This window comes from Vanellus vanellus (genome assembly GCF_965231255.1).
Source record: "Vanellus vanellus genome assembly, chromosome: 3".
In the NCBI taxonomy this organism is placed as follows: Eukaryota; Metazoa; Chordata; class Aves; order Charadriiformes; family Charadriidae; genus Vanellus; species Vanellus vanellus.
Genome location: NC_138907.1, coordinates 112272516 through 112298295, shown reverse-complemented (window position 1 = coordinate 112298295; position 25780 = coordinate 112272516). Strand labels below are relative to the sequence as shown.

The following is a 25780-nucleotide window of genomic DNA, read 5'->3' as shown; positions in this document are numbered from 1 at the left end:
ACAGTGACGTCATCTCACCCTGGATCTAATTGGAGGAAACCCCGTGGCCCCAGCCGCAGCCCACGGGCCAACCGAGCTTGTGCCCTGCCTGCGCTCGCCCCCGCGGCGGCGCGCTCTGCGGGGATTGGCCGCCGGGGCGCGGAGGGGCGGAGCCAGGCCGGCAGGCCAGGCTGCGATTGGCCGCGTGGGCGCGGGCTGAGCAGCGGGTAGGCTTGCCTGTGCCAACGCCCTTTAGCGCTGGCTCTCGCCGGAGACGGGAGCGGCTCTTTCTCTCCGCCACAGCCCCGAGCCAGGCAGCCGATCGGGTGGCGCCCGCGGCCCGGCCTAGCGCAGCGGACTCAGGTGAGCGCCGTGCCGCGTTCCGGCGGCGGGCGCGGGCCCCCTTCTGTCGCCGCTGCCTGCCCGCCCGCCCGCCTGCCTGCCTGCCGCCGCGTCCTCCATTTTGTGATCGCGGCGTGGAGCGCTCGGCGGCCCCGGGGAGCGGGAGGCGCAGCCAGCCAAGCGCCGCCATTTCGCACCCGGCGGGCCCGCCGGCTTCCTCTTTCCGCCCTTGCCGCCGCGGGGGCAGCGCCGGCCGCCCTCCCGCCGTCCCCGCCGCCGTCGTCGTCCCCCATCTTCCCTCCCCTCCTCCTCCCGCCGTCCCTGGGGACGCCGGGGCCGAGACCCCACCCACTGCCGTGCTACCGCGCTCCCCCACCGGCAGTGCGGGGCCGCCATCCCGGGGCCGGAGCCGCGGCCACTCCCGCTCCAGGGGGGTGGCGGGGAGGCACCGGGCCCCGCCGCGCTTTACCGAGCTCCCCGCCTCCCCTCAGCCCGCCGTGCCCCGCCGCCATGAGGCGAAGCCCGCTGGGGTTTAACCCCTTCCTTGCCTCCTCGGGGATGAGCTCGTCGCGTTCCTTTATTACTTATTTTTCCCTTCTCTTCCCGGTTTTGGCACCTTCGGCTCTCACCTGCGGGGCTTGGGGCGCACAAGGGGGAAGGGGCTTCGGGCAAGGCCCCCTCAGGCTGGCTGGTAACTAGGTATCCTTCTCCAGGTCCTTGTTAGGCAGCGTCTTGATACGTTCACATAAGGGGGGAAAGCAGGGTGAGGATAGAAAGTCCGCTTTGATGGAAGAATTGCTGTTTCCAGCGCTTAGTCTTCAGGCTGCTGTCCCTTGGCCAGCGCTGAGCGCGCCTTCCCCAGTGGGGTTTCTAGGTCGTGGTTTCCCTAGGGGTGGACCCTTGAGAGGAGTGCCTCTCCCTGTAACCCCGCCGGGAAGGGCAGGATGCTGCAGTCCCGTCTCTCCACAAGAAGCTCCTGGAGATGGGGAAGGGGAGGCAAGGCTCAGCACAATCCTTGTTTTTTGGTGGGTTGCGAGGGGTGGTGTAAGATCGTGGTCTGTAGTGTTTTATCCTAGAGTTATGGTTACTGTCTTCTTTCTGGCAGGTTTTGAGGTGCATTCTCGTGTTGATAGCGTGACATCCCCAGCTTCTCCTGCTTTTGCAACTATACGGCTCTTGCCCCACTGCCAGCCACCATGGATAAGACCGAGTTGATCCAGAAAGCCAAGCTGGCTGAGCAAGCTGAGCGCTACGATGATATGGCCACCTGCATGAAGGCAGTAACTGAGCAAGGTGCCGAGCTGTCCAACGAGGAGCGCAACCTGCTCTCAGTGGCCTACAAGAACGTAGTGGGGGGGCGGCGCTCTGCCTGGAGGGTCATCTCTAGCATTGAGCAGAAGACGGACACCAGTGACAAGAAGATGCAGCTTATCAAGGACTATCGGGAGAAGGTGGAGTCTGAGCTCAGGTCCATCTGCACCACTGTGCTGGTGAGTGGGGATTTTCTTTTTTTCTTCTATTTTTTTAAGAAATACAGTATACATGTATGTTGCTGTACTGGGGAGTAAGACTGGGAACTTGGCTGGGGAATATCATCTGAAGTGCTATGCTGGGGTAGGGGAAGTCAGTGCAGTAACTTCTGCAACCGTTATGTGGGTTGCTGTGAGGAGGAAGATCACCTGCACTCTGCTATGGGCCCCATATGTGTAAAGGTATTTGAAATATACACTCAATTTTGAGTGTATTTGAAGTACATTTTTGGATGGAGTGATCCATATGCAGTATTGTGCTAGGTAATTGCAGAGGTGCTGAGAATTTAACCTCGTGCCTGTTTGTGCTGTGGTTAGTAAGCTTATCTATTCATAAGATAAGCTGAAAAGAAAATGAGAAAAGCCATTTATTTCTTCAGATCAGAGCTAAGAGCCTGTTAAAAGCATTTATGGTAACTGGGTGTGCATTTCGTTTACTTCTCATGAAGAAAAATACTCTCAAGGGGTCTTCAAGACGCGTTTTGAGGTTTTTTAATATAAAATATGATTTTTATGAAGTAATACATGTATATTGAAAATAGGAAATAAAGATATGTAGAAATTGGCTTTGTCAGATTCAAGCTGACTTCTCAGGGGAATCTTTAAGATGAATTTGCAGTAATTCTGGAATAATGTAAAATTAAGGTGCGAAGACTGGCGTGACACCCTGAGCACGCATTGAAGCCCAGGAATACGTTTCTTTCTGTACAAGCAGCAGAATTCCAGGTGCCATCAATAGTGAAACTGCTGCACCATAGTGGGAGCTGAAGAGATGCTTGTCAGCAGTGTGGAGGCCGCTGCACCCTGTTCTCTGTGACTAGGGAGTTTTGGGTGCAGGAAGTTGCATGTGTGTAATGCAGTAGTAATTGTGTGGCAGATAATATTCAGAAGTTTATTTGCTTCTCTTGGTTACATTTTTTTTTTTTAGGCATCTAGTATTGCAAACATGAGAACAGGAGGACACAAGGCTATAGGAAATAAAAAAATTTTGAGGTAAACATATCCTAGATTGGTTTAGGAGACCTGAATTTAAAGCTGACTGGTTTGGAAGTAACTGAATTTGCTTCTTGATTAGGTGTTGTGGCTCATGAACACGGGGGAATACTTTGGATTGTGCTGAAAATACCAATATGCTTCCTATGCTTCCATGCATGCTGCCACCTAGGTTTTGTGTTTTGGTTTTGTTTTTTTTTTTTTCCTAAATCAGTCAAACTGAATTACCTTTGCTTTAAAATCATTTGGAAATTTATTAGCTTAATGAATTGGTTAATACCTTAATACATTTAAGAGTCCATGTCTTCCAAAGAAGCTGTTTCCACAGTTACAGGCATAGTTAAGTCGTGAAACACTCACCTTTGTGAAAATGATATGGTTTGCGTAGGGCACTGATTCCTGTTTCCTATGATGAGAGTTTCACTGGAACCTGTGTGACGGAGTGCCAGCCTTTGTGCTGTTGTCACTCCTCTCGATCTCCTCAGTGTCCCACTTCAGAACTAACTTCTTGGGACCTCAACATAAAGCTCACTCTTCAGACTTCTTAATCTCCCTCTGTCGTTCCACCCAATCTGGTTCCTAAGAGGTTATGCATAAAATCTCATACTGGTTGCTGTGCCATCTTAACAAGGAGCTTGTGCTTCCATAGGGAGGCTGAATAAAGGTAGCGAGCCATTTTACACAGTGTCTATACTGAAATTATTCTAGTTGCATCGAATGGTGGACACCAGGTAGTCTGGTAGCCGTGCTAACACAAACCTCTGATGGTAGAGAAAGCAAGCTCTTCCTATGCTAGCTGAATTTTTCCCTGCATTCTAGTCTTCCTCTGTTCTCGGCGATGGCCTGATTGACAACTCTCTCCTTCCCTTCTCGGCTGTAAGGCAGCAGTGAAGACCGAAACCTACAGCTGTGCACGCTTTTCCTGTTCTGCCCTACTGGCAAAGGTGTGCCTTCCTTTGGTAGGGGGAGATGTCAGCTATCTACTGCAAGCCTTCCGATTTTTACCCTTCCTTTAAGGACCATGTGCAGTTAGTTACGTTCTGTTCTGCTTCTCCCCCTTTCCTCTTCCATCTACCACTCCTGTGATCCATGAGTCAGCATCCGAGAGGTTGGAACTCACAATGTGCAAGGCACTACAAAGGACGGGTTTCCTAAAGCTGAGCCACAAAGTGGTTTTGACTCCTCCTCCTTTGAATGATAATTTCTTCTTTACTAATACTATAGTAAGTGCTTGTAGCTTTTTTAGATCTCTTAAGTTGAATCTGAGAGATGCTTTTTGAATTCTAGGAAGGCAGCTAAACTGAAACAACTGCTGGCAAGTAGTATGGAAAGGTTGCTTGTCATCTGGAGTATTTGGATTTAGCAAGGGTGGATGTGTTGGGTGGAGTGTGACCGCTGTTAGTCATACTACTAACAGTTTTTTCAAAAGGCTTTTTTTTTTAATTTTATTACTGGTATGGCACAGCTTTTCAAAACGAAATCTATTTGCTGTTGTAGAAATATTCATTTAGACATACTTGTGCTAGCATTACAAAATACTGCTAATTTTTTATTAGAAAGGCGTCAACACTGAATCTGCAATTACTTTTTTTTTCCTGTAAAGAATGCTGCAAGCCAATTAGGTAACGCATTGTTTTAGGGCATAGTTTGATAAGGAACTTATATTTCATCACCACTAGAATACAAACATCTAAAATTATGTTGAGATATCTATATATAGATAGATATAGGAAGAAAAATAAAACTTTTGCTAATTAATTAATTTATAACCACCATCAGCGGTCACAGTAAGGTATTCCACCTCATGACGAGCAGTGAAGACATTGCTTTAGCTGCATATCTTGAAAGTAGGAGTAGATGTGATCTGAACCCTTTTTAACTGTTAATTGTATGACTGGTCTTTCAGGTGAGAGTGGCTCTTTAATGAAGAAATGGTATGACTTTGTCAAACAATTTGCACAAATGTTTTATTTGAACAGTGCACTAGCACATTTTATTGAAGTCCCTGTATTGATTGACTAGTTCTTTGGTAATGTAGTGAATTAATGTTGAATCATCCCTTATGAATCATAGTTGAAACTGTTCTTGAAATACTCTTGTCCCTGAATAAAGAAACAGGTTGGCAACTTTATTTTTTTTCCAAGATAAAGTTGAACAATATTGTTTCATATACTCTCTGAGCACAAAGTTCATGTTTCCTTATATTCTCTGAGCTATTTCAAGGCAGAGGTACTAGATAATGTAGAAGGGATGGGTGCAGCAGCAACTTTCACATAGTTAGTGAAATAACGTGTGAGACTTTGAAGATGGAATGTATGATATAAGACTAATGCTTTATTGTATGTACACCCTGCTCCTTAGTTACTTTGGGTTTTTAAAAAGGGTAAGTTTTGAATTGGAACTTCTCTGGGGGAGAGATCAATCAGGTTTGCTGACACCCTCAGTCCCTTTGCATAGTGATAACCCACGTTGCATTTGAACTCCTCCTTTCTTTAGAAAGAGCTAGTGTAGAGGAAGGAGGGACATCAACCTGTGCCTGGAAGGAGTTCACTCTCCACCTGCAACTTGAGGTTTTTTCCATGTGTATTTGGTAGCGCTCTGCATATATTCAAATTCTAGGTCCTGATGTTGGAGCTCTTTGTAGAGCAATAGAGATGATTACTTGCCCACATTTAAAACTTGATGAAGATGCAATGGCTAAAATCATTAAAGCTTGGAAACAGCTGTATCTTGATAGTTACTTACTCCCCTGTCTCTAGCTGAAACTTAAAAAAAATTAATTTAATATCCTTTTAATTTTTTTCATAGAAAAGTGACATATATGAGGCTTTTCAGTTGTTCCCAAACATCTATTTTTATGGTGTCCTCTGTAAGCTGTTTTACATTGCACTGTGTCAGGCCCATATTGGCCAGTTTTTCTAGACATGAGCAAGGGCATCGTGAACTTTAAAAATGGACCAACAGTAACATTACTTGTGCTGTTGATTCTTTTCTGTACCCTGTGGCAGTGCCTGCACTGAAATAGTCTTGAGGTGTAAGGTGTAGCTTATTTTAATTTTTACTGTCTTAAGGTTGAAAGGATGCTTGTAAATGTTTGATCTTCTGTGAGATTGCAGTGTTAATTGTTGAAAGCAAGTATTAGTGTGTTGCTCTTGCCAGCTCCCCTTTCCTTCCTTCACCACCCCCCAAGGTTGCAATGCTGTTACTACTTCTGCTTTGTGTAATTAGGAAGCAAAAAATGCTCATAAAACCAAGGGTAAAAAATCTATGTCCACTTCTGATTTTTACCCATTTTGTAGATCTAGTTCTAAAGTTAATAGCTTAAAAATAAACAAAACAAAAATCCCCGTACTAGAAGGTAATGTTCAAAGCAGCTTTTTCAACAACATGAGTTCAGAACTTCATTGAAAATTAAGTTAGTATTTTCTTGCAGCAGCAAATAGATTCCTCCTGTCAGCTAAAATACCTGATGTCAGATGATGACTAAGCTTTGACCATAACCCTGTTTTTGCCCTACAGTTACCTTTGGCCTACAGAAAACTGAAATCTTTATTTTTATTATACATGCAGAAATCTGACAGATTCAGTAAGTATTAGGTTGATGCTCCTATATGAACAATTTACTGGAGTTTCAAGTCCTGTGAATCCTTTTTCTCTGCTTTCCCATTTTCAGTGAACTGACAGAATTTATTCAGAAATACATAGTGGTGTAGAGGTGAAACGCTGGCATCTGAGTAGTCTTTTGACACTGGGAGCTATGTAGGATGCAATTTTGTTCTGAAGGTTGGTCATACTAATCACTTAAGTTAATGTTACTTTTGGACTTGAATTAGCTGTCTGATAGTGGTTGGAACAGTATTTCAAGTATTACTTTTTTTTTCCTTTTGTAAATTAAAGCAAATGCTGTTGACTCATCTTTTTTTAAGTAACTGACTAAAAGGACTAACTACTTTATAACTCAAAGCCAGACCTTAGGTTGGGAATGTTACTTCGCAAATCCAGAATTGTGGAGTGAATGTTTTAATTTGGAATAACTGTCGTCTTTTTTGATGAAAGGTAATATGTGGGGAGAGAGTTGATTCTCTTTTGTGTTCACGGAATCACAGAATCTCCTAGATTGGAAAAGACCTGTAAGATCATTTAGTCCAATCATTAACCTAACACTGACAAGCCCACCACTAAACCATGTCCCTGAGCACTGTATCTAGATGACCCTTAAATACCTCCAGGGATGGGGACTCCACCACTGCCTTGGGTAACGCGTTCCAATGCCTGATGTGTCTGTAGCACAACTTCTAGCAAACGACACATTTGTGATAAGAATTGTGGAACTTAATGCATGAATCTCTTCTAGTTTGGTATGCTTGGAACTTAAATTTAAAGTCATGATTTGAACTTGACTTATTCATAGGTGTACCTTCTCTTACATCAGTTTTTGCCCTTCGTTAGAATCTGCCACTGGAGTACTACACTTCTGTGCAACGAAAACTGAATCCAATTTCTAGGAAAGGACTGACACTTGCAGAAGCAAAGCCTAGAATGTACAGAGGTTCTTGAAATGGCTGAAAACTGTTAAAGCCCAACTGAAAATCATTGAAGGAATTCTGATGGTAGCCGAGGTCTCCATCCCATACAGTCATTGCTTGTTGCCCCCTCCCCCTGCAACTGGATACTGAATTCCTAAAACATGCAAGCAGGCTAGTGAAGGATACAAGGTAAATGACAGCAAGGTATTTTGTCTGAGGTTCTGAAAACTTGTGCCGTTATATTATTTGTGTCTGGAGTGTCATTTCCCTTTTCGGAAGCTACTGGGATGATTTAGGTCACTGATTTGATTTGCATGGGTATCTCCATCTTGAGGTAAAGCTGAGAATAGGATTAACTTATGTCTCTTGAAAGTATAAAAACCTGAAGATCAGTGGCTTGTCTGTTCTTAAAAGTTTTAAGAAATGGCCACCGAAGAATTCCACTTCTGCACAGTAACAGTTCCTAACAGTTCTGAAAGGCCTGTCCTGAATGTTAACATCCTGTGAGAAGCAGGATGTGGAGTAATTAAAATAGGAAATCGTAATACAGACACAGGTGACCAGCTGTTGAGAATGGGGCAGCCAAAGCTTCATCCATCTCCAGTGTCAAAACCATTTTTTAATGAGGTTAAGCTATAGATTAACTAGCCTGGTTGTAGTCGAGGCTATTAAAGCTTTCTCTATACTGTACAAGTGTACTGAGGTATTACTTGTTGTGGTGGGCCACGAAGATGATCAGAGGGCTGGAGCACCTCTGCTATGAAGACAGGCTGAGAGAGCTGGGGTTGTTAAACCTGGAGAAGAGAAGGCTCCAGGGAGACCTTATAATGTCTCTCCAGTACCTAAAGGGGGCCTACAGGAAAGATGGGGAGGGACTCTATCAGGGAGTGTAGTGATAGGACAAAGGTTAATGGTTTTAAACTGGAAGAGGATAGATTTAGATTAGATATTAGGAAGAAATTCTTTACCCTGAGGGCAGTGAGACACTGGAACAGGTTGCCCAGGAAGGTTGTGGCTGCCCCGTCCCTAGAAGTGTTCAATGCCAGGTTGAATGGGGCTTTGAGCAACCTGGTCTAGTGGGAGGTGTCCCCACCCATGGCAGCGGGGTTGGAGCTAGATGATCTTTAAAGGTCCCTTCCAACTCTAACCATTCTATGATCTAGAATTATTGCATTTCCTAGAGGACATTTACTGGTTTGGTGGCCTTGAGAAGGTAGGATGTGCTTACTAGGTAGAACTGGACAATAAAGGCACAAATTGTATTTTTCTGCTAATGCTGTGAAGCTTTTAGCAGATTTTGTAAATCACTGTCATGCTTACCTGCCAGAGAGTTGTCTTGCAGGCATTTCTACTACATTAGATACTAATATGATAGATGCCTTTTTGAAGTAAAATGTAAAGGCTATATATCAGAGAGACAGAACTTGATAAGGAAAGAACACGCTTGAGCTTGAAGGTTATTAGCAGTTGATTTCTTTATGATGGCACAAATTGGGGTTGTGTAGCACATTATTAAAGCAGCAGATTGTACCAATTTCTGTATGGGCACAAAAGCTTTCAGTAGTGGGGGATACCTAATTTTCAGAGGAAGGTAGTGAGGAAAAGGGGCAGGGAGGGCAAGTAAAAGTGCATGGATGTACTGTCTGTAAGTTTGGTAAGTGAAGGTGTGTGTTTGATTAATCAGTGTTTTCTTATTTGTGTAGATCTTGCCCCTTTTTTAGTTTTATGCTCCTTGTCTTTGAGTATGATGAGCCTAGTGCCTCTAGATGTTACTTGCTGTTTGTGTTTAAGTGCTTTTGGACTTAACCATAAACTGGAAGCTAATTTTATCACAGGCTACCTAGGTAAAGTAAGTAAGACTGTTCTTGAACACTGCATTTGTGGCACTTACTCCATATAGCTCTACTGAGTTCATTGGCCTTTTGTTTACAGGTTCCTCATCATCCTTTCTTCTTCTCATGGTGCTGGAACCAATATCAGAATGCTCCAGCTGAGCATAAAGCTGACTTGTACGCTTGTTATTTGCTAATTCACTCTGTACCTCTGAATAACAGTTCGTGTGAACTGCACACTTAAATTATTTTTGCTGCCTACTATGTCTGAGTCCTGAGTTTCACATCCTGTGGTTCTGTGCACCCACCAAAACATACCTGATGTAAAGACGTAGGAACTACGAAGTCCTGAATTAGCTGTGATTTTGCTTGCGTCTTCCTCTTAATTTGTTAAAGGAATGAAGTGTTTGATTTACCAGTTTCTGACATTGATAAAGGTTTATTCCTTGCTCTAGCACTCTTTATCCTGTCCCTTAATTTATACAATCCACCCACTGAATTGGATGTAGGAGTCATTTTAGGCTCTAGAACCAGAGAACTTTCCATTTGGTCTGATAATAAATTTTCTAAGTACACTACATACATTATTGTCAGACTGACAGCCTCATATTTCCTGGATAAAACTTCTTCAGGAAGTTCTGTTCTGAAGTTGAAAACATTTTGCAAAATTATTGTAAGCAGAAATCGTTATAAATGGAAGTAGGTAGGCAGGGCCTTAGCAAGAAAGTCAAGGTTCGCTTGCTACAAGAAATTGTTATTACAAGGTTATCTGAAATGTTGCCTTCTAGTTTTTGTGACTTAAAGGTTAGACTTCATTGTTGTAGGTTGTCTCATTTGGGGAATAACAAAATTACTGGAACACTCTTAATATGCTGAATGAAATAATACATTGCTGGGTTTTCTTCAAGGTGGAATTGGACAATGCAAAAGGTGCTTCCAGCTGCACTAAGCAATGGGAAGAAAGTGTATCTGTTTCATTATCTTTCTGGATTTCGGTGATCACAAGCCTCTGATCCACAGCTCCCAAACAGAAAGTAGACTGAAGCAATTAAAACTTTTAGGCCCTCCGGAGTTTATTAGTATGAAAGGCTGACTTTAAAAATCAGTTATCTGCACAAGGGTGACATACCTTAAACCCATGTAACGCCTGCATGCTGTTGTTCATTTTGACTATTGTTAGTTTAGGTATATCTCAGTCAATCATTTGGTCATGCCTTCAGGGCTTCTGTAGCTGCAGAGCATAGAAATATTTTTAAATGCAAATTTAGTCTTTTGTGTTTGATTCTGTCATATTGTGGAAGATCACAAATGGAGGATGCTGGAATAAACTTTTAGGTAGTCAGGGTTCTGAAGAGAAGAATTTTATTTCAGTAATACATGTTTACTAAGGGGAAAATAACACGAAGTTTTTTGAGGAATTAGAAATATGGAAAATGCAATCATGAAAGAATGTTAGAATCCTTTTGAGATAAATCTGTCTGATACTAAGAAAATTTTCCTGAAAGCTTTTGGTTGTCTGGTGTGGCTGTTACTTCAGAAAAAAAAAATATAATTATTCAAAAGGGGAGTGACATTTTTTTGAAGACTTTTTTTATATTTGGCAGGGGGAAACAGGAAAACTTTAGACTCTTCCATAAAAACTTGAATAATTCTTTGACTTTCACTGGATTGTTGGTTTTACCTGATGAAAATTTATAGAAAGGAGAACTTGCATTTCCACACACTTCTAGTTCCTGGCTTACATAGTTCTTCGGGGACCACAGAACTTTCTAACTTCTTGTTTTAGGAGAAATGTAAGCAGTGAATGTAAATTCTAAATGAAATTAATCTCAACCCCAGGTGGGAATAGTGTGGGCAGACATGCTGCAGCTCATTCTTCCAATGCATTTGTTAAGTGGGATTCCAGATACTTCATTCAGGGCCAATCCTAAATATTGACTGCCAGTTTTTAAAACTATGTAGACAAAGACTCAGAAACAAATGGAAAATACAAATTAGGTCACCCTCTCCATTTCCATGCCAAGTACCTTTGTCTCTGCTTTCGACAGTGCTTTGTCAGGTCAACCTAAGGCCATGCCATTACTGGAAAGGCATACACGTATTTTCCTCTCTATATAAACTGAAATACTAATGGTCCTAGGAGGTCTGTATGAAAACTATTCAATGTTCTCCCAAAAGGAGTTGATGCATAGAACTTGAATCCAGAAGGATGAAGAGCTTACTTCTGCTGAATTACAGTTTTGAAAGTAAAGTGATCTTACTGTTGCAGCAGGGGACTCTCCCTTTCCTGTCAAGAAAACAGCCGCTGAATGTTAAAACACACCTAAGTTGCAGTGAGTCATAGTGTGGACTTTGGAATGACTGATTATACTTCAAATAGTTAAGAAGTCTTAATACCAATTTACTAAACGATTAAAACAGGCAGTCATTTGTGAGTGCAAGCCTTATTAAAAGGTCTGAGCCTACACTGATCATCTGTGCTGTCAAACAGTTCAGAATATTTAATGTGTTTAAATTTGCATTTAACAGTTACATTAAGTGAATGTATTGGTCTGAGCTGTCTCACCAACTTCTTAGCTTTACTTTTTAACTGGAGCTACAGTGGAAACCATTTCCGTGTATGCTGTTGTAGGTGGTTTTCTCATATTGGAGCTGGGTGGACCTTCAGAAATACTTGAGACTGAAGAATTTTTCAAAGTATTTTGCATGCTGTAGCCCTGGCTGAATTTATGTAGTGTCACACACTTCACATCGTGAGCCTTTTGGATGCAAGCTGCTCATCTTCTAGATGGGACTGTGATATTGAATCCATGTTCAGGGTGGTGAGTTAATTTGCCAAAACAGTGGTGTTGACATGCACTCTCTGCATGTGCGTTATTTTTAATGAACCTTGTCTCAAAATAGGTTTATTTCAAAACAGTTTCTTCACTTGCATGTGACTATTTGGCTGTGGGGTTTGGCCAGTAAGTGTATGCTGTTATAGGCAAGCACATTAAGTAATCAGAGTTACTTGCTGTCACCCATGTAATATCTGTTCTGGTGGCTAGCTTCAGTACTCCTTTAAAAAAAAAAAAGTCACTTAAAAGCTCAAAATAGGAAACATTCAGTGTCAGCTCGGGAAGGGAAGGAACACCTAGGAAACAGCCATAAAACTCAATCTAGTCTCTGTAAGACCTGTGAAAATCAGTACCCTGTGGAATGGTAGCACATCCTCTGTTGGCAGGTCTGATGAGCAGTTGGACAGCAGAGAGCTTCCGAGCAGCTGATTTAAAGTTCAAGCTGGTGTGGGTTTTTTTTTCCGTATTGTTGAACTTTTCCCATCATGGAGTGAGTAGGAATATATTTTATATATTATATGCATTGATACTGATTGGTTTGTTCTTGTATCAAAACCTGGTAGTACTATTGAATTTTCTTTTCTCTAGATGCCTTTTATGTCATATGAGTTGAAACCCAGCAGAGGACTTTGTCTTAAATTCCGAAAATGTGCAAATCCAAATTACTTCTCACAAACTGTTATGATGTTGGCTTTTAAAGAATAGCATTTAAAATCATATACCCAACAGATGAAGATCACATTGGAATAAGGTGTTTAAAACAACTTGAAGTAAGATATATGGGCCTTCAGCTGAAGAATATTGCTGAAACAGTATTTATTGAAAATCAAACTTTATATAGACTTTATTCACAAAACTCTGTCAGCAGTTTTTAACATGGGCACAATCCTCCTTGCTAAAGATAGTGCAGCAACTTAACCAGTTTATATTTACAGGGGCAAACTTTTGGAGAGCGTTGCTGCTTAGGATAGTTGCTCTTACATTGACTTTTTTCCTTGGTGGAGAAAAAGTAATGATATACTGTACTAAGTTGGTGAGAAATGCAAATAGCAATGTAGATCAGTCTTTTAATAGCATAACATTAAATAACTTGGTGCTGGTGATGTGACCCAAACATGTCCTAGGTGTTGACATCTGAGTGATGGTGGCATTGTAAATATTTTGAGTTACTTCAATTTACCACATTGAGAACTTCTGTTGGTACCTAGGCGCATGGTATCTTTAGCTTGCTTTGAAAATTGACCTTAAACTACTTGTGATCAGTAGATAAGCTCTGGGGCTGACCTGGTTAATGTTCATCCTCTGGTATTGAACGGATAAGCGTGAAGAATATATCTATTAGCTAAGGGTATTGGAATATATGCAGAGACATACTCCCGTATTTGCTTTTCTTATTGAAGTCCAACTCTAAATGGTGCAAGCGCTGAAGGCAGCTCAAAGGTCAATTTAGTATTCACAATTTTTTTTTTTTAAATTCATCTTTGCTGTCAAGATTCTTTATAGCTGAATGTGTGGGAAGAAAGAACAGCACAGATCAGATAGTGATGGTATTTTTCTGCCACTTGAATCTACCACATAGTCAAATTGTACAGAAAGTATTTGGCGTACGCTGTGGTTGAACTTGATGTTTCAGTCAGGCTTGCATTTTAAAATAGGCTTAGATGGGAGGAGGTTGGTGGGACTTTATGTTCTGATGTCAGCTTTTAAAAGAAGGGGTTGTCCTGAAAACAGGTGACAGAAAACATACGTGGAGTGGGACTGGTGCATGAATTGCATGGAATGTGTGCATGGTGTATGTAAGGAGAGGCTGGTTGGATGCATACACAACAAATAATTATGAAGGACCTGCATCTTCAGGGAAGCTTCTTTGTCTGTATCAGGCACTTCAAGCAAAGATACAGCTGGTATATTCCTTCAGGGCTTGCTTTTCCTAAAGCTGAAATAATGGGGAAGTGATGAGAGCAAATGAATTAAACTTAATATTTCTGGCACAGGTTAATTGCAGTGGCCTGATCCTACAACCACATGTTTAACCCTTGTTCATGCTTAAGCAGAGGGGAAAAGAGACTAAGGACGGACAGTTAGTCAGTTGGGAAAGAGCAAAAGTAGAACTGGAGAAGGATCCAAAAAGGCAATTAAAATGTAGTTTTCTCTTGGCATGTAAAAGAATGAGTCTGCCAATGGAGAGAAAAATTTAAAAAGTAAATTTCAGCTTTAAAGGGGGAAGAAGTGGATGGCTGCCAGACTCCTAGTCTGCTCCCCATGGCTCTTTCAGGCAGCTGTGGATCTGTTCCAGGGACCAGTAGCCCTTTGTTGCTGGCATCTCTTTAATAGATAAATAAGTAAGCCTGACTTCTGTAGGAGGGGAAAAAGAATACCATATATGAAAATATGATGCTGTTGGGATGGCAAGAGTCTTAGCATGCTGTGAAGGGAGAAATAAATTAAGATGGATGAGCAAAGCTAATGAGAAGTGGGGTGGGAAATCTTGTCACACTACAGGAAGACCAGCGTGCAGCTTGAGAAGGATGCATCAGTGTGGGGAAAGTAGCAGATACCAACCACAGGCTGTCACAGTGCAAACCTGTTCTAGTGCAACCGTACCAGGGCACGAAGGGTCTGGCTCAAGGACGGAGTTTTGATTTCTGCGTTTTCATACTGCTTATGGTTCTGAGAGTCACCCACTGACAGGGCAGGCCAATGGCTCCAACATCATGTGTTGCCAACGTCTGAGACATGTTTGACATTGTAGAGCATGTAATTGCTGGTTTTTCAGGTCTTGATTTAGAAGGTTATAAGAGCAGTTGCAGTTCTAATGATGGTGGCAACTGTATTTTGATACATAACTTTCTCTGACTAAAAAAAAAAAAGATGGGTATGCTTGCTGTATGTGAACATGGATGGCATTTTGCTGTATTGTCTGACTTCATCATAGAATCATACCTGTGGCAGTGCCTGTCTGTCTTTACCTAAATTTATAATAAATTTTGCGGTTGGCTGAGGTCTGCTTCATTGCTCAGGCTGCCTGTATTCATTTTACTTACTATCAGCTGATGTTTAAAATGAGGATTCCTGGCTGATTGCTTTCTGATGGAAAGGTAGAAAAGCCCAAGTGGGGAAAGATAGAGAACAGATATAGGAAATCTTGAGTTTTCTTGGCTATTACTGACTCATGACAGTGTAAAGTAAATCATTTAGCTTATTGTGCTGTCTACTCTCACTGCCCTGCCAACATTTTGTCGGGGGGGGGGGGGGGGGGGGGGGTAAGTTGCCTTCCAAGAAATAATGATGATATCCTGAAATGAATGGCTCACTAAGTGTACCAAATACATTATTGATTTGGAAGATAATGTCTGGATAGATAAATAATTAGCTTTACTCAAAGTCTGTTTGTATTCTGTTCTATCCCACATGATTCATAAATGAGATCTTGTTCCACTTAAGGCTATTAAAAACCCAAACCGGATACGTGAAGTCCAGAACGAGGATGTTCCACCCTAGCTGACAGAGGCACAGATCTCTCCCTTGCCATGTGCTGTGGTAAGGATTAGGAGGACCTTGAGGTGAAATGGGAGTGGGAGCTGCTGACTGGGCAGCTCAGCTTCTCCAACTGAGGAGTGCCTAGGAAATAAAGCAGTGTACGTAACCCACTCTTTGCTGTCTGAAAAACTACAGTTCGCTCCCAGTATCTTTTTTTTTTTTTTCTCATAAGTTTCTCAGAAGTCTGCACAGAACCACTGGTTTTCAAACCTGCATAGTGGAGGCAGCGCTTTCAGCATTCACTGACATGCAAGGCTGCAGCGCTACATGCTTGCTGGGGCTGGGGCCATGGCAAAATTCTCCTGGAAGTGTGTGGCCTACCCCATCTGAAAAAAGAAAGAAAAGAAAAGAAAAAAAAAAAAAAAAGGTGGGCATTAACGCTCTAGGGAATGTAGGTTTGAGACTCAGCTTAAATTAGACACTTTAAAGGTCTCCTGTAAATATCATTTAGCGTGCACTAGATTCCAGGATGTTAGTATTTTTAAGTCATAACCAAGCCACCTCAGTTACGCGTGGTACTCTACTGCTAGAGCCCTCTCCAAACACAGAATTTTGTAATAAGATCAGTAATATTTTTTGTGTGCTAAGTTTACAAGAGCAGAAGTCCTACAAGGAGTGGCTGAGGGAACTGGGGTTGTTTAGCCTGGAGAAAAGGAGGCTGAGGGGAGACCTTATTGCTCTCTACAACTACCTGAAAGGAGGTTGTAGCGAGGTGGTGGTGGGTGTCTTCTCCCAAGTAACAAGCAATAGGACAATAGGAAACAGCCTCAAGTTGCGCCAGGGAGGTTTAGATTGGATCTTAGGAAAAATTTCTTCACCAAAAGGGCTGTCAAGCATTGGAACAGGCTGCCCAGGGGAGTGGTTGAGTCACTGTCCCTGGAGGTATTGAAAAGACATGTAGATGTGGCACTTAGGGACATGGTTTAGTGGTGGACTTAGCAGTGCTAGGTTAATGGTTGGGCTTGATGATCTTCAAGGTCTTTTCCAGCCTCTATGATTCTACAATAAATCTTTAGGATTTGGAAGACAAAAAAGAAAAATGCCTGTTTGTTCTCTTTTTGCTGTAGTTGTAACATCTTGAAAAGTTTGATTTCAGCATTTAAAAGAAAAAGCAAAGATATAGTTTTGTCAAATACCTGGTTTAAAATCCTATACAACGTACCATTCTTGGTTGTCTAGTCAGTGCTCCTTAGACTGTGGCACAGTTTTTTCACATCTTGTCTGAGCACATGGATAAATCACATCTCTGTGGTTCAGTGCAGTCCTAACCTGAGAATGGCCTTTAGAGGCTGCAAGTTACTCTTTGATTGTGACTGATTTAAGGAACCTTTCTAAGCATATGTTTATTACATTCCAACTTTCCTGATTCTGGGCAGTTTCTTGTAAAATCAAACTCCTGTGTTAAACTTGAGATTACTGCATTGTTGTGTCTGAGACACTGAAACTGGTTTCTCTAGTGTTGTGCTTTTATGGCTGGCGTTGACATCTGTCATAGGTGAAAAGCATCAGGAAAACATTGAGCCAAAATGTGAATTTTTTCCTGGTTGCAGAAACCTGTAGAGTGGGAATAACTCATTCTGATATGGGAATGACTCATGCGAAATAACAGTATTAACATGGGGCTGTATGACCCATCTGCCTACTGTGTCTTAACTCTAGTTTTGAAACATACCGAAGGTTTTGCTGCTTTTTCCGTAATGCCAGTGAGGTGTCCCATTCAATATGATTGCTCAAACCTTTGCATACTTCACTGTGTTAAACTGGTGTACAAATTCCCCACTTGTGCCTATGCCGTACTAACCAGTGTCTAGTCTTTGTCAGTGGTTTTCTAGCCTTACAGAAAGTCCTAAAAATGTCTGTTTCTGATTTGGTAAGTGGAAGGGTATGTCAGGCTCAGTATCATCTTACCCTCCTGCTGTTTTCTCTAGGGTGGTAATACGAGCGCTTGTAACTCTTTACTGTTTCTTAATGCCTTGGTAGGGGTATCTCTGAAGGGAGCTTCTCAGTGGAGCTATATGCAATGTTACATCCATGGTAAGCACACTGTGTGGACGCAAAAATGCTTTTTTACACCCAATTGGAAGTACCCTACTACAAGTGTCAGTTTAAAATAATTGCCAACACCTCAAACGGACTTGGAATGAGTAAATGCTTTCAGCTGGATTGCTCTGCTACTGTTGATTATTAAAGGAAGTAATAATGGTATGATGGTATGCATAGGGAGTAGGTTTGTGTCTAAAATTAGCTCATTTTGATTATAGTGATAGAGTTGCTAATTAAAATGCTAAGGGGTTCTGCCCTGAAAGCTTACAGTTCCTCATTTTCTTTGTAGCTGCTTCATGAATTTGGATACATGTTCTGTAACAAAAATCTTACTTAACTGGCCACAGTTTGCAAGCTTTGTGGAAACTTTCTGCTGCTTTTATGACCTGTTTATTTTCCAAGTAACCGAATGCAGATCCTTATCACTTAAATTCTTAGTGTAAAGTTGCTCTGAGTATTGTGGGGTTTCCTGGAGTCTATCGGAGCTTATTCGCATCTTTTGTCAACTCCAGAGAACGTGGGTCAGTTGTGGTAATGAGTTGGGTAAAATTGCTTGTACTCCGGGGAAAGGAGATCAGCCAGAAACTGCTGCTGTCCTTGTCAGTTGTCTGAAGTACCCTCTTTGCTGGGGGAAAATCCTGTACCTCTTCTTTCCTTCACCTTCATCCCTATCTTGGAAGGGCTAGGATGCCTTGCAGCCTTGGAGGGAGATTTACCTCCTTTTGCTGGAGACTTGTAAGCCTTTCCCTGTCCCTCTGGTTATCAGGTAGGAGAGCTGTGAGCAAGGGGAGCCACACTAGCAGCTGCTCAGGGTGTGCTGGGGAGCACTGGATAGCTCTTCTTGTTCCTGGGAGCATGAGGGCAGACATGAAGGATGCCTCCCTGGTATGCTGGAGTTACTTTACAGCCTTGTGAAGAGCTAGTACAGTTTGGTGATGCTGGCTGCCAACAAGATGGGTTCGAATCCTTGGTGCTCTCTGGTAGGTGGGGTGGAGATTCCTTAACATAAGTCTAATGAATGCAATTTGTACAAAAAGTAGCAGAGTTGGTTTTCTTTTTTTTTTTTTTCCTGTAAAGTGGGAATAAGTTCTTACTTATAGCTTTGAAACTTTGTGTAGTGTTTCATTTTTCCAGTAAAAGCTTACTCATTTTCCACAACACTTTTGAAATGAGGAGTGTGTATCCTGAAACTAAACTTGGTCCTGAAACTATGCCAGTAAACCTTTTCTTTTTACTTTTTCTGCAGTCTGAGCAGATGGCTGACTGATCATCTTAATGTAGTCTCTAGCTTTGTGCCATTAGACAGTTTGTTTAAATAAGTGTGCTTCTATCTAAAAGACCCTTAAACCCCCTTTTTTCCTTGTAGCAAACATTTGAGTGCATCCAAACTTCTGGAGAGGAGAAGAATGGATTGAACTTGGTTGCAATGTATGTAATATGCTAATATCTTTTTGTTGTTGTTGTTCCAGGAGCTGTTGGACAAATATTTAATAGCTAATGCAACTAATCCAGAGAGCAAGGTATTCTACCTGAAGATGAAGGGAGACTACTTCCGATACCTTGCTGAAGTTGCCTGTGGTGATGACAGAAAACGTAAGTACCTTGTGGTCTTTGGGTCTTTAATAGCTAATGAAGTTCAGTTTGGGGCCATGGGGGAGGGAACAGTAAATGAAGTACATGTTTCAGTATCTTACTCTGAATTCACGTGAGCTAGCTGAATGGGAACAACTACATTTCAGTTGGAAAACTCCAGTGTTCATGCAGGCAGAGTGTAAAATTCTGAGTAGACCTTAAGCATAGTATGCCAGTGAATTTTAGCGGTCATCTGCCCTAAATTTCTGGACAGTTGTTCCATAATGCTTATTCAGACCTTCTGGAAAACTATTTAGGTGAAGGTCTGGTAACGTATTTAATGTTGTTTGTTTGTATTTCTTGACTAAAATAAAGTTGGTGAGGAAGAGTAAACAGGTCTCTGCAACATATTTTACTCCATGATAGAGTCCTGTTGATCTTTTAACTGTTTTGGTGTGAAGCAGACTTTGTTGTAGTCACCTAAGTTTATAAAGAAGCAACAAAACTAATAGATCAGTACACTATCCATTCTGCATTCTGCTGCATTCTGAAATAGTTGATGTTGACGGGGATAATACTGTCCCTGTAATTTTAGTTTGCCCTTTTGGATCCAGCAGAAAAGGCCTGGAAAAACTTTACAGCTGGTACTGTCACTTGATACTGGGCATCCTGAGAATGTAGAACATTCCTAGAAGTTAGAACATGTGCAAAGGTGGTTGTAAGTACCTCAGGAAGCTCTTATGGGGATGATTTTAACTATCTATTCAGAGGATATATTGAATTGTTAGCACTGTCTTTCAAGGTGTCCAGATACTGTTGTGATGTAAAAACTCTCAGTATGGCATAAGCTGCATAACAAACTAAAATTAGTCCTGGAGTGATGCCGTGACACAGAAAGGAGATGGACTGTTGGAGCAGGCAGAGCGCTGAAGTGACTGTCCCTTTGGACTGGGCGTGGTAGGCATCCGACAGTGTTGGCTAGTTTAAACTGATTCAATTGCAAAGTGGGAGGACAGAACTGAAGTCACTTAAATAAAGGCTTTGTTAGTCTCCTTGTATTGTAAGAGCATTTAAGTTGAAAGGTGAAAATATGCAAAATGGAGTAAAAGTCCATGAGTTGCATTCAGAAACTCTTAACCCTTTCCCTGATAAAAATGAAAACAGCATGTCCAAGTGTAGCAGAGACAGCTTGTCTTTGGCTTTCACAAAGATAATCTGATGTGTGTTTTGTCTCAAGCAACAGTTACAAATCTGTGGGCTTCTCTGAGCAGAGAAATACCAGCTTATCTTGTCTAAAAAGACTGCATTTAAAGTGTTGTGCATTCTGATATGGGTGCTTACTGTAGTAGAGGGACTGATGGATAACCTTATTAGCAGGTCTTGGTGTTTTGCTGGGAGGTTACAGCTTACGTGTATCACCGTGCATCCATCTTGTGCTTGACTTCTCACAAACTTCTAGGAGTTTTACTTGAAGCTTTTCTGATGTTCCACCTCTAAGCATCTGTTTATTTTCTCAACTTCAAATATATTTTATGTATCGATAAGCTGATCTGTTTCCTGCACTTGCTAGGTTTTTTTGCCTTTTTTCACCTGTTCTCAGCAGTCCATTAGCACTCATTACAGTGTGAATACTGAAAAAATCAAGTCTGTGTTGTGACTCTTTCGAATACTTAACACATTTTTACTTACCAAACTCTTTTTTTTTCCAGCACTTTCTAGAGCAATTATGGTATTAGCTCCCTCAGAGAGCTCTCTTCTGAGCTCTGACAATGGCCTTTCTTTTCCTTCAGTCTCCTTCCATTCTGCATGCATGTTTAGGGTGGCTGTTGGCCCTTTGGTTCTCTATTGGAAGAGAATCTGGAATAGACTATGTGTAACACTCTTAAAGTATTCTCTCTGGCCTGGTGACCTCTTTTCTCTGTGGTATTTCTCCCAGTTATTTTGGGCACAACCTTGTTTATTTATCTTGACCTGCCTACACCCAATTTTTGGAGGCAGACTTTCAGTTTTTCAGAAACATACAGTATATGCCTTCCAGACTTTCTCAAGAAGAAGTAAGGCTGTACAGACAGTAGCCTTCTTTACTCTGCACACCCGAATCACATGAGCATGTCCATCCTGTGCAGGGAATGAAGCAGGATTTCTGTAGAAAAAGTAATGCACTTTTTTTTTTTTATACCTAAAGTATCAAAGGCCATTGAGGTAATATAGTCATCTTGAATGTTTGTATTTATTAACTTCTGTGTGTTTATCTGTCTTTTGAATACCTTTGTTCTGTAGTAGCTTAATTTGTTCCCTGTATTTTGTTAGTGTGACAACTGTACTTAAAATGGGTTTAAAATCATTACCTTGATTAAAGTGCAGTGTTTTGTTAAGAGCAGGCTTAAATAGAGAACTGTTCGGTCTCCTACTAGTGGAGTACTTTAAAGAGCCATATCTTCAAGGGTTTTTTTTCTCTTTGTTTGTTTTTTAATGTTTCTAATTCTTTTAACAGAAACAATAGAAAACTCACAGGGAGCTTATCAGGAGGCATTTGATATCAGCAAGAAGGAGATGCAGCCAACACATCCAATTCGCCTGGGTCTAGCTCTTAACTTCTCTGTATTTTATTATGAGATTCTCAACAATCCTGAGCTTGCCTGCACACTGGCAAAGACAGTAAGTTAATCTTTTCATCTGTATGCCTGCAGGGACAGTAAAAAAGAGTTTATGCTTAAAATAATATGAACTATTATTTCCTAGAGTTTATGCAGGAAATGATCCTATTTAATGTATCTGGTTTCCAAACTCGTATCGTTAGTGGGATTAAAGGGGTACAAGCAGGCTGTATTTACAACCTGGCTTAAATTTTCAGCAACACGGCAAGCTTTTATTATGCCTTTATTACGCTTCTGTTTCAAATAGAGCAATTCAGGTCACTAACTTCTAATGTTGCCTTTTTTTTTTTTTTAAGCTGCTTTTACTGATAGGTTTGGCTTCTAGTTATTTAATGATCATTTAATAGAAAGACTAAAGATGGTTTAATTATTCTAGGCGTTTGATGAGGCTATTGCAGAACTTGATACACTGAATGAAGACTCATACAAAGACAGTACTCTCATCATGCAGTTGCTTAGAGACAACCTAACAGTAAGTTGCCTTTTTATGTGCTATCTGGTTCTGTAACCATGTATGTGCTTAGTTACACTGAATTTCAGATGAAACAAAACCGTTATGTTGCTCTAGCGCAAAACATGGCACTGCTTCAGGCTATTTACCCAACTATACCTTTTCATAACTTAGTTTGAATGTGGCGTAAGTTGATGTCAGCAACTTCATGCTGTGTAATCTAGAATAACAGCTTGGATAGCTCCCGTTTGCCAGCCGTTTCAGTGGAGGGGGAGAAGGCGCATTCAGCTAACTTCATGCAAGATGGGACGAGGAGTCACAAAACAGTAGTCCATGATCTGTCAGGGATTCTTACTCAAACTTTTTGATGACTACCTAAGAAACAAAACATCTTTCCTGTTGTACATCCAGTGCAGCTTCCTTTGTTTATTTTCCTGATTTTCATTTAAAAGAAAAGATACAGAATTTCAGTGTGCTAAGAATAACATCTGTTGATGTTTGAGTATGTATTATAATGATTAACTGGTTAAGAAAACTGCCTAATGGAACCACTAGGTTCTATTAAAATATGTAACTAAGGCTGTTTTTCAGGGAATATGCTCTCTCGATATTCACTGTCTTTAAAATTACAGCAACACTTATTATTTTGCAATACTCCTTCAGTAGAAGTATTTTTTATTACCACTATAAAATGCTTAGCTTCAATAACCAAAATAGTAATCTTCATTTCAGGATTCAGACCGTAGCTTTTGAAATGGATGCTCCTCATGGAGCTACCGTTCAGACTTGTTGAATGATCTAGGATCGATGACATAGCTTGCTATTAAGTGGAGAAGTCTGGACCTGTTTAGAACGCTGTCTGCTCTGCCTCTAATACCTGAGGTGCATAGGTAGCTGTGCCATGTGCATGGGGACTATTTCCAACTACCTCTCTCTGAGCAAGTACTGGAAGCCAGGGTTGTACAGCTCCAGTGCACTGGTACTTTGTAGACATCCTTCAGTCTATTATTGTGTCTATACAGTCAATAGTTGTCCCTTATTGGAAGTAAAGCTGCGCTGCTGAAAGCTGACGCTGTTTTTCTTGTCTTTCTAGTTATGGACATCAGACAGCGCAGGAGAAGAATGTGATGCTGCAGAAGGTGCAGAAAACTAAACTGCACGTGGGGCGTCATTCTCCCTTTCCTTCTCAAGAAACCTTTTTACACGTCTCCATTCCTTATAGCTCCACTTGGATTTCCTATAGCAAAGAAAACCCATCCATGTGTATGGAAATCAATTTATAGTCTTTTCACACTGCAGCTTTGGGAAAACTCCATTCCTTGATTTGTGTTTGTCCTGGCCTTCCTGGTGTGCGGTTACTGCTGTAGAAAAGTATTAATAGCTTCATTTCATATAAACATAAGTAACTTCCAAACACTTATGTAGCGGACTAAAGTGTACCTGGTATTTAAAAACAAATCTGAACCAGTTCCTGCCAGTTGACTGTGTTTTGTATTACAGTAAGATGAAAATGTAGTTAATTGCAACTAAAGAGTGTTCCACATAGCTTTTAATTCTCCACATTCCCTTCTTATTCTGCAGGGTTTCCTTTCCATAATTGACTTTCACATGCTACTGTGTATTCTTTTCAGTAGGAATATGGAAGTATTGGGCCAGATCAAGTTGAGCATTTCTAGTTTGGAAAATGACAAATTGAGTTGCTTCCTGTATCATGTAATACAGAAGCTTGTGTGTTTGAAAACAGGGGCTTCTCTTAATCTTCAGTTGCTGCTGTTTAAGTTGATATCCCTTCCCAATAAAAGTTCACTTACACTCCTGCCTTTGTAGTTCTGGTATTCACTTTACTATGTATTAGAAGCAGCATGTTACTGCTGGAGTACAGGCAGTGCTTTTTGGCAGACTAAAGTGCATGTCATTTCTTAATACACTGGAATGGGAAAACCAATTGAAGTTCACATGTCCAAGTATAAAATTTAGTACTTTTCCATGCAGGTTTGTGCACATGTGAGAAGGTGTCAAGTTTGTCCAGTGATTGTTATTTAGAGAGTTTGGACCACTATTGTGTGTTGCTAATCATTGATTGTAGTCCCAAAAAAGCCTTGTGAAAATGTTATGCCCTCTGTAACAGCAAAGTAACATTAAATAAAATTACATTTTATAAACCACTTACTGTTGACTTGTAACAATTCCATGTAATTGCTTAAGGGCTAAACTTTAAATGTAAGTATCTTATGCTAGAAGTGTCTTTCTCAAATCTAGTGCATACTTTTAAAAAGTCTGCTCTTAAATTAATTCATTTGATATTTGAACAATGTGCATTTTATGAAAATAGTTAACCTGACATGTGGACTTCTTAATAACTAAATCTACTTGAGCTAACGGCTTCACCTTATGATGACCCAAGAAAAAATAGCCAATTTCTTGATATTCTTCTATGGCTTGCAAATCTTCTCATCTAAATTATACATTTTTTTTGTTTGGTAATGTCTTGAAATTCTCCTATCTGTCCTCCTGTTGGGGTTTTTTTCACTGATGATCATCATTATTATTACAGTATTCCAGCTACACTTTTAGAAATGCAGAGGAATTTGTGCTGCTCTAGAACATTAGTTTGTGTGCTGCCACATCATAATCTGCTTTCTGTTGTTCTTAGACTGCTTTTAGTGTTACTATTTCCCCCAGTCTTTTGGAGCTTTTTGTAGTAATACATTGCTCTGCTTCTGCTGCCCCACCCCCCCCCTTCCCCCTAGATCACTTAAGAGTTTCCTAAACCTCTACCTCTTAATTTCCAATGTTGGTGGGTTTTTGAAAATATTTAACTTCTATTAGTGTCCTGGCTAGACAGGATATGACATTATGAAAAAGGACATATTGCTAGTCCTTGCAGGCTTCTGATGGTACATCTTCCATCTTCCATGTTTTTGTTCATTCTTTGAGCGTGCACGATGAGTGTTCCTACAATAAAACTGTTCAGATTATGTGCTTCCATTGAAATGCATTGCTTTAAAGAAAAAAAAAAATTGTATCAATTCCATTTTCTTCATGCAGTCACTTTGAATTGCTGTCAAAGTATTGTGTGGCAGGATTCTACATAAACTCATATGCTTCTTAATCAGTGTTTTGGTTTCATAATTTCTTTCCTTCCCCCATGCATTTCTTATTGATCCTTTATTTGTTTCATAAAGGTTTTTTAACACCTAAGTACTGTCATTATCTAGTAAAGATGTTTGGGTACTGACCCGTGTTAGCAGTCAGCTTTATCTGCTCATTTAAGAGTTTGCTTTTCTTGCTGTCTTCTGGAGTACTGGCTTAGCTTGCACTACATTGTCAGCTAATGCTCTTCTCTTGTTTCCTTCCTTTTGCAACTTGTCGAGAGAGTTGTCAGTTTTCCTTACAGGAACAGTATCTGGGCCTTGTATCTAGACTGTAGCTTAATTTATTAAATGCTCTTTCTAATGTCTGTGAAGCTGGGCAAATTC

General features: G+C 41.0%; 1 protein-coding gene across 1 annotated transcript; it reads left to right on the top strand.

Moving 5' to 3' along the window:
- The first annotated feature begins 219 nt into the window (after positions 1 to 219).
- On the top strand, positions 220 to 25576 carry YWHAQ (tyrosine 3-monooxygenase/tryptophan 5-monooxygenase activation protein theta). The gene is made up of 6 exons (XM_082481283.1): positions 220 to 342; positions 1427 to 1811; positions 19091 to 19214; positions 21688 to 21851; positions 22227 to 22322; positions 23395 to 25576. Exons 2-6 carry the CDS (start codon positions 1518 to 1520, stop codon positions 23452 to 23454), a joined length of 738 nt encoding a protein of 245 aa, XP_082337409.1. The 5' UTR covers positions 220 to 342; positions 1427 to 1517; the 3' UTR covers positions 23455 to 25576.
- The last annotated feature ends 204 nt before the right edge of the window (positions 25577 to 25780 follow it).

Excerpts from the sequence above, each read along its gene's own strand:
- YWHAQ (XM_082481283.1), top strand. The coding sequence starts at position 1,518 with ATGGATAAGACCGAGTTGATCCAGAAAGCCAAGCTGGCTGAGCAAGCT. Across the intron at positions 21,852-22,226 it reads CCTGCACACTGGCAAAGACA|GCGTTTGATGAGGCTATTGC; the intron begins GTAAGTTAATCT and ends TAATTATTCTAG. Across the intron at positions 22,323-23,394 it reads TGCTTAGAGACAACCTAACA|TTATGGACATCAGACAGCGC; the intron begins GTAAGTTGCCTT and ends TTGTCTTTCTAG.